At 55.2% G+C, this 16,625-nt stretch overlaps 1 protein-coding gene across 5 annotated transcripts in view; it reads right to left on the bottom strand.

Annotated features, from left to right (window-relative positions):
- The window catches only part of LRP8 (low density lipoprotein receptor-related protein 8, apolipoprotein e receptor), a 90,226-nt gene that overhangs the window by 63,515 nt on the left and 10,086 nt on the right, over positions 1-16,625 (bottom strand). For all 5 annotated transcript variants that reach the window (XM_010847156.1, XM_010847157.1, XM_010847159.1 and 2 more), the window contains exon 3: positions 15,824-15,943. In XM_010847156.1, coding sequence (XP_010845458.1) covers positions 15,824-15,943 — 120 coding nt within the window. The remainder of the gene's footprint in view (positions 1-15,823; positions 15,944-16,625) is intronic.

Here is a 16,625-nt window from a genome sequence, read left to right as displayed (position 1 = left end):
AAAGGACCTGGGGAGCGGGCTCCAAGGAGGCCCAGCAGCCAGACCACCAGCTGCTGCCCCCTCCCCATACAAACCCTGGCCACAAAGCACCTCCCCCCAGCTCTGCCCGCCCGCGGTGACAGCCTCTTGGCACCAGCTTTCCCCTTCCCTCCATCTGTCAGGAGTCGGTGCAGACAGACTGTGAGAGCCATCAGAGGAAGTAGCAGCACTGCTTGGGCCCTCCCCACCTCTGCCGCCCCAGCACTACCCCCCACCCCAGGTCCTTTCTCTCCCCACGCCTGTGTCTACCTTTCCCTTGCATCTGTCTCCATCTTTTCCGACTGACGAAGACACTGACAAAGTGGGGGTGGGGAGGAGAAGAACAGCCAGCCAGGGACCCCCACTTACTGGTAACCACCACACATCTCGGCCACCACACTTGACCTTCTCCTCAGTCATTAAGGAGTTGAAATCCTGTGAGCCTGTGGGCTCAGTGTCCCCATCTGAACAACTGGCATAGCAATCCTGCTGAGCCCGCCTCTCAAGGGATAGGAGGAAAATGCCGTGAAGAACATAAAGGGCAGCAGGAACGCAAAGGCAGGGCCGTCAAGGTAACAATCCTCACCTTACTGATGTGATGTTATTGATGTTATTGACGTGAGGTGAGCAGGGCAGGGCTGGGGGAAACCAAGTCTCAGAGAGAGCTGTCACTCAGCTGCGTCAGAGGCAGGGTCAGATCAAAGGCCAGGCGTCCTGGCTGTGTCCACACCAGCACCCCAACCAGGATGCTCAGCCCTGGCTCCTTTAGACCTTCCAAGGAGCTCTATGTCTCCTTGAATTCTGCCAAAAGGGGGGGAAGAAATCAGCTTTTTTTCTTTATTTAGAGTGAGCCCTGCCCAACTAGCAGCAGAATCCATGGGTAACGGGGAAGCCGTGTTGCAGAGCCGGGGGGAGTGGTTGCGGGAGTTGACAGAGTGCAGGCTGGCGGGCCAAGTGTCCCATTGGACATGAGCTTTTGTTTTAAAACTGGGGCGGTTCCAAGCAAATGAGGACAAGCTGGTCACCCTGCGTGGGAGCAGGCTCTTGGTAATGCCAAAGCGCTGGCCAACGCGGGGGCGGGCCTTTTCAACCAACAGAGAGCAAAACCCCTGTCCCCCTTGATCCCAGCAAAGCTTGGCCCGAGGCCCCAGAGGCCCCAGGATGGGGGGCAGGGAAGGAAGTTCTGGTCTAGCTGCCATCTTGGGACCCTGTGGGGCCATGTGTGACCCCGACCGCAGCTCAGATGTGCCCGGGGAACAGGGGAAGGAGACTTGGGTCCTCTACCCCTTTCACCTCCAAGGAAGCTTGAGGTTCAGAGAAACCAACTGCCCAAGGTCACATACTGAGTTAGGTGACCAAGGCCTGCTTTTCCATCTGCAGATCCTCCCTAGGTCCTGGCACAGAGCAGGCCTGCAGTGAATGCTGGAGCTCAGACTTGAAGACTCCAGTCCATGCCAGGTGCTTCTCTGGGGCTCACACGTGGCTCAGGAGCATGCAGCACAAGGAGCAGAAACACGGCCTGGCAGGAGGGGACCTGGGCCTATGCCAGAGATCCCCACCCACTCTCCCCCTCTCCCCCTCCTTGGCAGGCCCTGGCCAGGTCCCCTGCCCCATCCTCCTGAAGCCTGAGTCTGTGAACCACAGGCTCTTAATCGGACCATCTCGGTATGCGGCAAGGATGGAGGGAAACACAGGGACAGGGGAGCCCAGAGCAGGCCCTGACCTAGCCAGGATGGGAAGGCTCCCTGGAAGTGGTGACTATTGAGGCAAAGCGGGACTGAACAAGCAGAGGAAGGGTCTTCCAGGCACGTGAGAGTGTGAAGATGCCTCTTCGACATCACTCACATGGGGGCGGGGGGCTGGAGCACAGAGCCGAGGGTTTTGGGGGGCAAGAAGATGGTGAGGTCTGGGGCTGGAGATGCCAGGTGCGTGCTGGGTCTTGAAGGACCCTGAAGGCCAGCCAGCAGACTGTCCTGTGAGTGGTGGACCTCCCTGCAGGGTGCCGAGCAAGGGCAGGACAGTGCTCTGAGTGTTTGAGCGCTCTTGGCTGCAGAGCAGAGAACAGACAGGAGGGAGGGAGCAGAGGCAAGGCTGGGGCTGCTGCCCTGGTCCAGGGAGGCCGCAGTGGGATGGAGTAAGGGCCTGGGCCGTGAGCGGGGGAAGGACCAGGCCACGGAGGCTATTAGTGGTAAGGGAGAAAGGGGCTACAACGACTCCCGATTCCTAACCAAGACATGGCGGAGGTGTCTGCGCTGTGCACTGGTCTCGGGGGCAGAGGAGGTCCAAGCACCACCCTCCAGCACCCAGCAGCAGGTTCTTGCAGGATCTGTCGCCTTGCTGACCAGGAGACAAGCTGTCTGTAGAGGTGTCACCATTACCTCTGGACACAGCACATCTGTCTTCAGCCCCCACTTCATAGGGAGGTAGGTCACAGCTACAGAAGGCAGCCAGTATTTATAGAACCTGAGAGTGTGCAGCCCACCAGGGCCCAAGAAACAGTGGCCCGAGAGGGAATAGGCCTTACTCAAAGTTATATAGCATGTCAGCTGTCACAGGCCAAGAAGGGATACTAAGCAGGCTTGAGGTGAAGGTAGGGGGCAGAGTCTGTGAGCAGAGGCCCCAAAAACAGAGGCGGGACCAGGACAGGGCAGGAGTGTCACAGGAGGCAGATTTGAGGTTGAAAGGAAGACAGATTCTCTAACAGGAAGAACTGTCTAGGGACAGAAAAAGCTCTCAGTTGCTGAGTTAGCTCCCTGTCCCTAAAGGTATTCAAGCAGATACCTCCCCCACACCCACACCCAGCCCCTGGAGTTGCTGGAGGGAATTCCCACATTGGGATGAGTATGGAAGCCGGCTTTAGCCAAATGAAGATGCTTCTCCCAAGAGCCACAGCTCACTCAACACAGAGTCACCAAGGCTTGCCTTGCGCCAGGCTGGGGACATCCAGGGCAGGTGGAACAGAACAAGAGAAACCTTCTCAGTCAGTTTTCCTCATCCTCATCCAGGGAGATGAGGCCAAAGCTGGGCAGGGGGCACAGGGTGGAGGCCCTGGCTGCCCAGGCTCCATGTCACAGGTCTAAGGGACTGGGCACATGTGGGGCACAGCGTCAAGGGCTGGACAGGGTCAGACACAATACTAACTCCTCCTACACCCCACCCCTCCTGGAGGTCCCCAAGGCTCTGGGCTCATTTCCTAATGAGGTCCCTGGAAGGACTCTTCCTAATTAAATTAGGACAGTAAGTTATGGCCTGGGGCCACAGGAAGAAGCAGGGACAAAGGAAGCCCTTCCTATTCCACCCAGCAGTGAGCATCTCCGCGTGGGAGGGGACACCTAAAGGTCAGTTGGGAGACAGAAGTTCAGAGGAAGAGGTCAAAAGAAGCTGAGCAAATCATGTGCAGGCACTGCTCTCAGGGCTTCTCTTAAATAAACTCATATTCATCCAGCCACTTAGAGGGTTAGGTGTTGGCTCCATTTTAGAGACAAGTGAAGTAACTTGCCTAGGGCCCCACCGCTAGGAAGTGGGGAAGTATGGACTTGCCCCCAGGCAGCCTGGTTAGAGGCCCTGCTATTCTCTGTGTCACAGTGGGGTTACTTAAGGATGAGGTGATGCAGGAGCAGTCAGGAGGAAGGGGACCTGGGGGGTCTTTGTGTCTGTGGCTCCCACCTGGCCACAGAGCAAGCAAAGGTTTGGAGTCAGATCTGGACAAGGGTCAGGGAATCCGAATTTCAAAAGCTGCCCAAAGTGACTCAAGCTCCTGATGCAATCCTCACAGGTGGGAAAACTCAGGCTCAGGACAGGTCAGAGACTCACTCAGGTCCCTCAGTAAGTCAGTGACAAGGGGAGGCTCCCTGGCTCCCGATGTGGTGGCACTGAGAGCCTGGGGGGACTGGCTCTCAATAGGACAACAGTGACAAGGGCTAAGGCCTCTGCTCCCAGGGGAAGAACTCAGTGCAGAACCACACAGCCATCAACCTCTGGGCCCTGGTGTGGACCTGTGCCCAGCGCAGGAAGAATTGACTGGTTCTGCAGGACCCAGTGAGGCTTCAGCTACTATACCAAAATCAGGAATTGCTCATTGTCCATGCGCATGGGCCTCCCCGGTGGCTTACATGGTAAAGAATCTGCCTTCAATGCAAGAGACCTGGGTTCGATCCCTGGCTTGGGAAGATCCCCTGCGAAGGGAATGTCCACCCTCTCCAGTATTCTTGCCTGGAGAATTCCATGGACAGAGGAGCCTGCAAAGAGTCGGACGTGACCGAGCGACTAACACTTGCACTTTTTCACACAGTGCAGGAGTCTGAGGTTCAGGTTTGAGGGACTTGTCCCAGACCTGCAGCTAGGATGTGAAAGACTGCGGTGGAAACTGAAGTCCAGCTGACACTGGGAGGCCATACGAGCCCGTCAATCACCTCTGAGAAGCAGGCAGTTGTTCAGGTAGAGGAAGGAGAGCGCGGAGACATGAGAGCATCACGTGTGCAGCAGATATAAAGCCTGGGGCTGCAGGTATTAAAGAATCGGCCTGGTCAGACTCAGCAAAAAAATAAACAGGCAGAAACTCCCAAGTGGAGGCATGTTCTACTAATAAACTGTTGGTTCCAGCTTTGCATGTTTGGTTTAGGCCACATCCCCTGGGTTGGGGTTGTGAAGGGTTGGATTTCACACCGCTTACTCTGGGCCTCCTGGGCCACAGAGAACAGGGGCAGCTCCTTGGACCCCCACACCTGGGGCCTGGCCATAGCAGAGCTCCAGTGAACTCCCTGGTTCTCAGGGGGAAAAGAGAATCCCAGAGAATTAGAGCTGAGAGGGGCTGGGAGATGCCCCACTCCTAATGAGTAGAGACCCAAGAGGGTCAGGAACCTGCATACGGCCAGTTGGTGAGGTAGGAGCTGGGGTGGAGCTGAGGTGGGCCTGGACTCCGGGCCATGACGTTTCTATCAAGCTCAGCCCTCTGGGTGGGGGGTGGGTGGGTGCAGACAGTGGGCTGCAGGCTGAGACTTGGAGGTGGAGAGAAGCTGCCATGGCAGGGGGCAGGCTGGGAACAGAGACTGCTGGCACCTCGCCAGCTACAAATAATTCCCCGCCACAAACAGCCCAGTGGGGGGCTTTGGATTCAGCTTGGCTGGGCGGCCTTGGCCGGCGTGGGAGGAAGGGCGTCACCGTGTCCCTGCCGCCTCCGTGTGTCTGGAACGGTCACCTCCCTGCTGGTGCACACCCCCTCTCTGAGGTGCACACCCTGTGCACACGCACATGTACTGGGACACATGGTGGAGAGGCGGCCGAGGGTGACGGGGGCAGCAGATGGCAGCTCAGAGTCTAGGAAGCAGAGAGGGCAGGGGGGTGGGAGGAGCACTGGCCTGAATATCCCTGGATTCGCGCCACCAGGAAAGCCCACCCTGGGCCTCCAGCTATTCAGTCCTGCAGCTTAACCTGGGCCGATGGGCCCTTCTTGCCTCTCATCAGCTTCCAACTCTCTGATGTTAAATGGACCCACTGGGGAACCAAGGCCCCCTCCTAGACAACTATGCCAGGCGCAGCTGGTTAACCACGTCTTCTTGTTTCTCTCTGCTTAACCAACTCCCCCAGGCCACCCAGGAGGCAGCCACTATGAGGCCTCCAGTGCAGATGGCGGTGGATGAGGTGATTCCTACAGTCCCTCCCAGCCCAAGAAGCTGCTGTTCTCCAAAGCAGCCGAGTCCTCCCAACTGGCCAGATGACCTACATCTCTCCTGCTGCTATTTCAGCAGTTGCCCTCTTGTCATGTCCTTGGTGGAGGAGGAGGAGGAAAGCTGCTGATGGTCCCTTCTACTTAGCTGTTCCCCGTGCGGAGATCATGGGCTTGGGAAGGGAAGTGGGGTGCTCATTTCAGGGCCAGGTCTGGACAGAACACTTTATATCAGCCTGGGTACCTCTGAGAGGTAGGCTCATTATCCCCATTTCAGAGACCAGCGATCTAAAGCTCAGAGCATAAGACCCATACCAGGAACCCTGGCTAGTGGGTCACAGAACTAGTGGTCTGACTCCATTTTTCTCCGTCACTCCACAGCATCCAATCCAATCACAGGCACAGGAAGAAGGCAGAAGGGAAAGCAGCCCAAGGAACCTGAGCCTTAGGGCTAAGTTCTGGAAATGGACCCTAAATAGTCCAGCTACCCTCCATCAGCCTGCCTGGAATCCACCCACAAAGCCAGCTACACTCACACCAACCTTCACCAGGCATCAAGGAGCTTGAGGGCCACAAGACCCCTTCCCCCAGGCCAGGACTCACCCTGAGCCCAGCTCCAGGGAGAAGAAAACTGCTCAGAGTGCTGGTTACAGTGCAGGCGGAGTATGGACCAATGGGTGAAGGGGAGATGACGTTCAGAGAGGGAGAGTCCCTCACCCAGGGTCACACAGCAAGTTAGGGGCAGGGGCAGAATCACTTTTATAATGCTGTGGAGGAGATAGATTCTACAAACATCATGAGAAAAATGAAGACTGGTTGTGTTCCCTCTTGTGTTCTCTGGTGGGGGTGTTCTCCTTGGGGCCAGAATACAGTTGTCCTTTCTCCTCACTTTGCTTTGTGCGGCCTGGATCTGGCTGCTTTGTCTGCCCCCTGGGACTGGGGTGAAGTGGCCCTGTGCTCACGGAAAAGGGAGGTCCTGTGGACTGCCCACCTGGCTGGGAGGGGCCGCAGGGAGTCGGGGTGTCATGAGATAGGAAACCGTCTCCTTGAGGGGGAGCGACAAGGTGAGGAGGAAAACACATGCTCAACCCTGTCTTTCCCAGGGCTTTCTTCTTCTTAAGAGAAGAAGCAGAACAAGGCACAAAGTATAATCCTGATATTTACCCCAGCACTGTGTAGACAGGAAAAAAAATAGAACCAACTAAATACAAGTCTATCCATAGGAGACTATGTCATTAAATCAGGGAAGATTCATGCAGTGGAATGCTATCTAGCCCTTTAAAACGATGATCGGCATCTACTGTTCTGACACAGAAAGATGTACATGTTGTAGGGAGAAAACAACTGGCATAACACATGCTCATTTTGTAAAAAAAAAATAAAATAGCACATGAACTCGCATGCAGAGAATACAAGAACATTTCTGGGAGGACAGGCAGCTCCCACAGTGGTATAACCACATGAGAAACTCCTGCCTTCCTCTTTTCACTTTTCTGAATTGTCTGGGTGTTTTCACTTTTTTTAAACAAGTACGAAACTATCTTCATATAATCAGAAAAACTTTCTTCCATTGGAAAAATAAATGAAATCAATTGAAGTGAGTTTTGGCTTGAGCACCACCAGTAACAGGCTGTGTGGCCCCAGGTAAGTCCCGCACCCTCCCTGAGCCTCAGTTTCCTCAAGAAAATGGGGATGATAATGAACTTCTGCACCACCTTCCCCACAGAGCAGCTGTGAGGCACAAACTGGAAAAAGCCATATTGTGGTTCTAACAGGCTGAGAGGGCCAGAAACTGAATAGTCTGCAGAGTGGCTGGTGTAAAGTCCCTTGTGGAACTCAGAGCCAGTGACCAGAGGAGGGCGGTGGCCACATGACCATTCCCGTGGACTCCCAGACTGGCAGACCTCAGGGAGGCTTTGGGCTGCCATATCCAAGGGGCGGGTGTGTGGAGGCCGAGAGGAATCATGGGAATTGTGTGGACCTAGGAGCCCCATGGCCCTGCTTCTCTGGGTGACTCTTCCAGTCACTAGAGGGTCTTGATAATAAGCTGGGCTCTGCACCTGCAAAGCACTTGGCTTGTGGGCACCTGGCCTGGGCTCTGCCAGGGACAGAGAGGTCAGACCTGGTGCAGGGGGATGGGGGGGCTCACAGTTGGGGCCTCTCCTGAGCCACTCCAGCCAAGGGGCTATTCCTGGGGCCTATGACATACGTGGCCTATAAGAGGAGCCATGGCCACACGACTGGTGATGGAAACTGCTGCTTCAGACTCAGCTCATGCTCAGGGGCACCGAGGGGCCAGTGCTGCTCAGGAGGGAGTCCGTACACCCACTGGCAGGGGTTGGCAAAGACAGATGCCTGGGGTACCTAGAAAGGAAGAGGGGCCACAGCACACCCCCACGTCACTCCCGCTGTAGCTGTGACTGGGATGTGTGAACATGTATCTCCTCCTTTACCTGTGTCACACTGTAGCTGGACAGGCATGGCCCAGTCCTGTCGCTGACCGACCAACGCATCCAGGGCAAGTGACTTCGCTTCTCAGAGCCTTGGTCTCAGGTGACCCAGCTCACAAGAGAGGACCTTACTATGGTCCCTAAAGGACACCCAGCTCCCTTTTCCAGCCTCAAGGACCCCTCAGGGGCTTCTCAGAGGCCCCTGGGTCCCCCATATCTGACTGATACTAGATTCCCATTCTCAAAAGTGGGGGACATTTCCTCAGTCCATTCATTCATTCACACACCACTCAAATGCCTTGGCTCTGGGCCAGGCCCTGTGGTCCTCCACCTCAGATACTCCCCAGCAACCACAAGCTCCTACAATGGGCTATAACAAGGGTCCACAAAGCCATGGCATCCAAACATAGGAGAGGTTAGATCACACAAGGAAGACAGGGAAGGCTTCGTGGCAGAGGTAATGAGCTGGGTTTTGAAGGATTAGTAGGAAACAGAGCAGGACAATCCAAGCAGAAGGAAAGTATGTATGAAGACCCGTCGGCGAATTGCCTGGGAGCCAGAGAACCAAGAGCTTTCCTGGTAGCTCAGCTGATAAAGAATCTGCCTACAATACAGGAAACCCCGGTTCAATTCCTGGGTCAGTAAGATCCCCTGGAGAAGGGATAGGCTACTCACCCCAGTATTCTTGGGCTTCCCTGGTGGCTCAGATGGTAAAGAATCTGCCTGCAATGCAGGAGATTTAGGTTCAATCCCTGGGTTGGGAAGATCCTCTGGAGGAGGGAATGGTCACCCACTCTAGTATTCTTGTCTGGAGAATCCCCATGGACAGAGGAGCCTGGCGGGCTACAGTCCATGGGGTCGCAGAGTCAGACATGACTGAGCGACTAAGCAGAGCACAGCACAGAGAACCAAAGTCAACATTTTGGATGACTTGGGTTCTTGGCCTTTTCTGGAGGCAAGATGGTGAATAGGAAATGACACTCTTTGAGGTTACCTGCATCAGTGACATATCGCTGGGGCCTCAGTTTCCCTATCTGTATAATGGGAACAATAACCACCATCCCCAGGTAATGGCCAAGGAAGACCCTTGGAAACTATGGAGGGTTACATTCATGGGGGGCTATGTGAGGAGAGGACCTTATGTTGGGGCTCCGTGCTGTCTCCAGAGAAGAGGGTCCCTCCCAGACAGAAACCTGTAGTCCAAGGAGGCATCACTGGACACTGCAATCCCTCACCACTTCTTCCACACCCTCTGAGCCCCAGGCCCTCTGACCTCTACAGGGTAATCAGAGCTTGGAAAGGAAGAGCCCAAGGAAAAGTCCAGGCTCCAGAGTGGACAGGCCTGGGTCAAGTCCCAGCTCTAGCACTCAAACATCATGACACTGGCCAAGTGACTTCTCTTTGAGCCTCGGTTTCATCATCTTTAAAATGGAAATAATAAGAAAACAGCCCTCAAAGGGTTGTGAGTAGCAAAGCCACTGAATGCAGATTGTCCAACATGATACTAGGCGCGGGGTAAATAGCCTGTATCGAGTGTTAGTAATTCCCTCGAGGGAGCTATTTCGGCATATTCCTTGCTCAGCACAAGGTTGGCAGGACAACTTGGAGAAGAAGGATCTGGGACCAAAGGAAGAACAGGGACAGGCTATGGGAGCTCAGGGACCAGGGAGGAAGAGGACAAGAGGTCAGGGAAGGCCACCCGGGGGAGGTGGCACCTCCACCAGAACTTCAGACTGGGCGACGGGCATGTGGGCAGGTGTTATCAGTGCTGTTTAGACCCAGGGCCCTGGGGCTTGGCTGCACAGCCCCCACAGCAGGGCCCCACACCCTCCCCTCAGCCCAGGGCTGGCTTCCTGGGGGTGGCACTGGCCTAGGGGTCTGACCTGGACCAGAACACTTACTTCCATTTGCTTATAGCCCTGAAGGGGCGCAAACAAATGTGTACTCTCCTGCTCCCTCAGCCCTCTGCTTCCTCCCTCTCTTCACCCTCTCCCTGGGGGCATCTCTCTGGCTTCACCTGCTGCTGCTATTTCCCCAAGGAGAGAAAACTGTCAAGTCAGTTTCGTGCAGACAACTCAGAGGACTAAGAGGCCCGCTGCACTCAGAACCCTCGGCAGGACTGAGTGAGCCCAGGGGGTTTCCGGAGGGGAACTTGGTCCCAGGAGAGCCCGCAGGAAGGCCCATGGGAGAGTCTTCAGCAAACACTCCCAAGGCCTGCTGGGACCAAGCCATGGAGGCACCATCCTGGGCCCAGGGAAGGGAGAAGCTTGGGGTTTGCTGGGGGCCACAGGGTTTCCTCCCCTTTCCAGGCACAGACAGGTCATAAACCAGCCTCGGGACTATCATTTGGCCTCAGGGAAGGCTTCCTCTGCCCATCCCAGGGCCCCAGACACTCGTTCATTGAGACCAACCAGACTGGTTTGGTTCACTTCTTCCCTCAGGCCCTCCCTGGGTGACTTTCTCCATTCCCAGGTTCAACTCAGGGCTGAATGGCCTTGGGGCTACCTCCACTAGGGCTCAGCAACTCTGTGGCTGGGGCAAGTCTCAGAAATGGGAGCCTTGAGACCTCTGGCTAAGCAAACAAGAGCAGGAGAAGCAGGGACATCTTGGCAGACAGATATCTAGTCTTCAGTGAACTCCTCCAGAGCAGACAGACCCATTGCCATTCACTGAACACCTACTGCTTATCAGGCACATTATCTCACTTAATCCTCACAACACTTCTGGGAGGGAGAGACTAATACCACCTCCAAGGCCATTCAGCCAGAGGTCACAGTTGGGATAGAAAACCAAGAGTGTCTAATTGAGGGCCACATTGAGTTATTCCAACACCAAGTCTCTAACTCCCCTCTCTTGACTCCTGTGTCTCAGCCCTGGAGAAGGCTTTCTGAAGGAGGTGAAACCTGCACTGACAATTCGAAGGTGACAAGAAGAAGGCTGCCAGATGAGGGAGCAGAAAGTGTTCCACACAGATGGAACAGCATGTGCAAAGGCCGTGAGAAGCAGCAGGAAAGCTAGAACATGACAGAAGTCTGGTGTCACAGGTTCATTCACAGGAAGAGCAGGAAGGGGTTGGAGGGCAGTGGCCATCAGGAGCTGGTCACAGAGGCCCATATGCAGAGGAGTCTCAGCTGACCTTATGCTATGGGGACATGGGAGCTTCAGGAGGACTCTGAATGGTGGAACCAGCAGTTCAGATGAGGAAACAGAGGTTCAGAGAGAGCAGCACGGTCTGTCAGATGTCTCCATTCAAAAAAGGACACGAAGCTGGGCCTGGTGTCAGGGGTGTTAGAATGGCTTAGGTCAGGTGGCACGCCGAATACCAAATGCAGTGTGCAGCCCCAGCCGGAAGTGGTGGCCAAGCTTTAATTATTTACAAGGCCACTGCCCAGCAGGCCTCAGCACTCCTGCAGCCAGGCCTCGCCTAGCTAATGAACTCTCTGCCGGGGAGACCTCACTGCAGCCACTGCTTATTAAACTTGAAGTGGAGGAGTGACGAAGGCTAGGAGAACAGGGCAGCCTAAAAGAGCCTGAATAGGTAGGGAAAACTGAACATACAACCGGGCCACCTGTCTACACAGCACATCCACACAGAGAAGCTGGAGGGGGATGAGAGGGAGAGGCTGATGTCCCCTCAAAATGAGGAAACAGAGGCCTGGGAGGACTTACCTGAGGCTACCAGCTAGTGCTTGATGTGGCACACATTCCATAGTTGGGTGCCTGCATTCAAACCCAGCAGTTTCAGTTTACTGAAAAATCATACACCCTTGAGCCTGTTCTTAACCCCTCTGTGCCTTCGTAAAACGAGGATGTGTGCAGGTGACTTCATAGAGTCACCCCGTTTTGTAGACTCGAGGAGCACAAGGTGACGCATGTAGAATCCCACCACAGCAAGAGCTCAGTAAATGTTCACTGTTCTTGCTGTTGCTGCTCTGGGAGCAAAGGGCTGGCTGGAGACCAGAACCCCGGTCTCTGCCCCAGACACTAAGGAGCAACAGGAAACTGAGGCCAAGACGCCGGCTGGTCTGTGTGGCCCAGGTGTGGCCAGAAACCCCACCCCTTCCCTTGGCTGGGCTGCCCCTGAGCTTCCGGCCCCTTCCTCCACTTTGAAGGCCCTTTGAGCTGGGAACTGACGCCCCATGAGCCTTTCCCTTTCCCATCCTGCCAGCTCTATTCGAAAAGGCAAGTCCCATCCGTTGTGGGTTAAGTTTCAGCACTTAGAAGGTCAAGTTCCAGCTCCAACCATGAGGAGCTGTGTGACTTTGGGGGCATCAGGTCACCTCTCTGAACTCCAGTTCTTCCTCTATAATGTGGGGCCTGTATCATCTATTTCTAAATGCTAAGTCCTAATGAAAGTGAAAGTGTTAGTCGCTCAGTTGTGTCTGACTCTGCAACGATATGGACTGTAGCCTGCCAGGCTCCTCTGTCCATGGGATTCTCCAGGCAAGAATACAGGAGTGGGTTAGCATTCTCTTTTCCAGGGGATCTTCCCAACCCAGGGATTGAATCCAGGTCTCCTGCATTGCAGGCAGATTCTTTACCATCTGAGCCACCAGGAAGGCATCAAGTCCTGAGGGAATGGCATTAATTACCATCTTTCAAGGCCTGGCTCAGCTTCTCTTCCTCCAGAAAGCCTTCCTTGGCTTCCTCCAAAGACAAGCTCCCTCCCCCCAACCTCCATCTTCTCACGGAATTCGTGGTCGGCATTCTAGCCCCTTTGGGAGCTTGAACTCATTTTGCGGCACACAGACTTCACTTACAAATTGCAATCCCCAGTTTACAAGCTAAGAGGTACAGAGGTGGAGTGGCTGAGGCCCTCTCACAGGGTGGAAGGGGTGGAATGATTAAATATAAGGCAGGGAGGACAGTTCCAAGCAAAGCAGTTTGGGCAGGTGGCCCAGAATGGAGGGAACTTCCCAGATGGGGAAGGAAGAGGTGACAGAATACCATTTTCCAACACCTGGCCCCATACAGCCGCTGGATCTTGCAACCCTTTCCTAACCATTTCTCTCTGTGACCCCTAGGAGTCCCTTTCTAAAGACCTTGGTGGTGTGAACTCACATCCATTCCCTTCTCTTCACCAGCCCCATGTGAAGACTTTCTATGTGTATCATCTGTGGTAAAGGAATGGCTACCCTCATTTGGCGGATGATGAAACAAGTCCAGGAAAGTCCAGTGTGTAGGATCAATACTCGATACTAACAGCCAAGCCCTCAATGTCAGTTGTTTTTGTTCACTAACCCTTAGTGAAAAACAACAACAACAAAAAACCCTTAGTGAACCCTTTTGTTCACTAACCTCTGACCCCACCCCAGCCATCTCAGAATGAAAGCAGGAGCCCAAAGTGGTCATCAGATTGGCCCTCGCCCCGCCACCAGCTACTTCACTCTTTCTTCTTGCCCAGAGCCTTGAACGGAGATGAGAAGCACTGGGATCACCCTCCTGGGTCCTTCTTCACCACACTCCCACCACCACCACCACCACCACCACAGATAATGCCCCTGAGCTAGGAGGCAGGCGGACACCCTGACCAAGTTCCGTCACTCTCAGCTGCATGACCTTGGGCAAATCACTCAACTTCTCAGAGCCAGAATTCTTATCAACAAATGAGAATGACAAGAAACACTGTTGCTCTTCACAGCCATCCTCACAAAACTTTGCTATGCAGACTCAGGGAGATAAAGTAAAACCAGCCCAGAAAGGTAGTTCCTATTTCCCTACCTCATGCTTAGCACTCCTACTAAAAGGGACCACAGAAGAACAACTCCCAGCGAGGAGACTCACTGTCATATTTTACCCTGACCTAGGCATTTGCAGAATTTCAACAGAATTGGGAAATGGTCAGGATCATAATTAGGCTAAGAACTCTGGAGTCAGATGCTTAAATTTAAGCTCCTACTTAACAGCTCAATAGCTGTGGGGTAAGTAACTTAATCTCTCTCTCCAGTGCCTCTTTTTTTGTGTGGGTTTTTTTTTTTTTTTGGTCTGTAAAATAGGACTGTTCTGAAGATTAAAGGAATTTATATAAGACACAGTGGTGGACTTGACACAGTGGTAGACTTCCCACAGTGGTGGACACACAGCTAACAGTCAGCCCATATTAGTTACATCCCTTTAAATGACATTTCTAGAACTGATCCTCAAAAACAGGTCAGGAATCATTAGCCCAAGTAGTCAGGAGAGGAAAGACAGGAGGGAAAGATGTACCCATGTCACACAAGCAAATCTGGGATCAGTTCAGTTCAGTTTGGTCGCTCGGTTGTGTTCAACTCTTTGCAATCCCAAGGGCTGCAGCACGCCAGGCTTCCCTGTCCATTACCAACTCCAGGAGCTTGCTCAAACTCATGTTCATCGAGTTGAGTCAGTGATGGTCTGAGAATGAACCTGGAGGCTGACTGGCTGGCAAACCAAGGAAAAACAAAACAAAAACAAAAACTAGAACTCAACAGACAATGCCAGTCCAGGTGGTCCCTCTACCCCTTGCCACTGTGTGGAGCTGTGGGCCAGTTGCCCTCATCCCGCAGAAGCTGTGCTCCCTGGCCTGGGCGGGGTGGGGGCGGGGGGTGTGGGAGATGGAGAGGTGGGGGCGGGGGAGGGTTGTAGGGGGTGAGGGTGGGGTGGGGTGGGTCTGTTCTCCAAAGTGCCCCAGTGCCTGGCAGACAGCAGGTGCTCAGTAACAATGGATGAATGACTACCTGTGTAAGTGTTTATAGTCTTGTTTTTCTGTTCCTGGAACTACATTCCTTCCACTGTGACAACTGCTTGCTAACTCGCTTCAGGTTCCGCAGACATCAGAAACCGCGTGCACTTCAAGAAAGAACTTCCAAAGCTGCTGCACCCGGGTGCCGGCGAACACCACACTCAGCAAAGGCGGTCGGCCACCTCATGTAGCCCGCGGTTCACGCACGGCCCTGGGATCCTCACGCCCCTTCCAGGAAACAAACTCTTCCTTCTGGGGCCCTCCTTCCTGCTCTGCCATGACTCACTCCTGGGCCTGGCTGGCAGGAGACCGCAGTCGGCCAACCAGGGTGGCACAAGAAAGGTTTTCACCGTGACTAGGCAGAAAAGCAGCGGGCGCCAGCGCCCGGCCTGCACCTACTACCCAGGGGATGAGCGGGGGTGTGACCAAGGCGGGGCCAGGGCAGGGCCCCACCGCCCGGGGCGCCAGAAAACTGCACACCCGTCCGCTCCACGATTGGCCTGCTCAGACCACAGAGACCTATGGGGTGGTCCTCCCACAGCCAATCAGGGGCCCCAGAGAGCCCATTCATTCACACAACGCTGCAGGAAAAGAAGCGAGGCTAGGCCCAGAGTTGCGTGGAACTTTGAAACGCGCGCGCGTTCTGTGGTGTCGAGGCTGGAGTTCCGGAGGGCCTGATCGCAGAAAGCTAGACGCGTGTAGGGGCTGTCGCTTCGCCGCCTACAGATCCTTCCCAGCAGTCTGGGCGTGGCGTACCATCCTCCCCGGCCCCGCAGTGCCGGGTTCCGCTCCGGCCCCAGCGGGACCCGCGGGCCGCCGGGAACCGGCCGGGTTCCTAAGTGCCCAGAAGGAAGCGGCTCCCGGGCGGATTCCTGGCGGCAGCCTCCGGCAGTAAAAGCCCACACAGGTGGCCCGGCGGAGGCTGCAGCCACGTGGGCGCTAAGCAAAGCGTCCCCCCACCGTTCCCTCCTTCCCCGGCCAACCACTCACGGCAGTCGTCCTCGTCACTGTTATCCGAGCAGTCGTCGTCCTCGTCGCACCTCCACACGGAGGGGATGCAGCGCTCGTTCCGGCACCGGAACTGGTTCTCGTCGCACTCCTTGACCGACCCTGCGCGGGGGGAGAGGAGGCGTGAGCCGGATCCCCAGAGCATAGCGGTCCCGGCCGCGGGGAGGGGTCTACTGAGTGAAGCAAAGGGGGCGACGCTGAAGCCAAAGACTTGGAGGCCTCTGGCACCCTCGACCAGGAAGGAGGGCAGGATGATAAGGGTTCCAGGGATGACGGGCTGCTCTGTGGCACGACGAGGCCAGGCACACACAGTCGGTGTCACACCATTTTGATACACTCCCCATTCAGAACACTCACCCGCCCACACGGCCCATAATGAGAGATCCACACAGACACAGCCCACAGGGAGCCCCCCGAACACGCCGCGACACGCGCACTAGGCGCTGCGGGCACATCCCCCTCGCACGCAGCCCCTCTTTCTCTGCAACACGCAGGGGTCGCCGGAAACGCATTGTCAGCCGGGGAAGTCTCTTGGCTCTGCTCATCGCCGCCGCGGAGCGCGCGTGTCAAATTAACCCCAACGGCGAGAATCACACAAGCCCTCGCGAAACCATCAGTGACCAACCCAGCAAAGTTCCTGGCCCCCACGGCGCCCATCCCCCAAGAACGGGTGCCGGGGGTCAGAGCCCACTACACAAGAGAGCCGCGAGGGTGGGGGTCGAGGGCAAATTAACGGAGACCTGGGTCCCCAGGAGTATATCCTGCACAGGCGCCCCGCTGCCTG

The sequence above is a fragment of the Bison bison genome, unplaced genomic scaffold, assembly GCF_000754665.1.
Source record: "Bison bison bison isolate TAMUID 2011002044 unplaced genomic scaffold, Bison_UMD1.0 scf7180017864244, whole genome shotgun sequence".
Taxonomy (NCBI): Eukaryota; Metazoa; Chordata; class Mammalia; order Artiodactyla; family Bovidae; genus Bison; species Bison bison.
The sequence above is the reverse complement of the archived record's forward strand: the minus strand, read 5'-3'. Positions and strand labels throughout refer to the sequence as shown.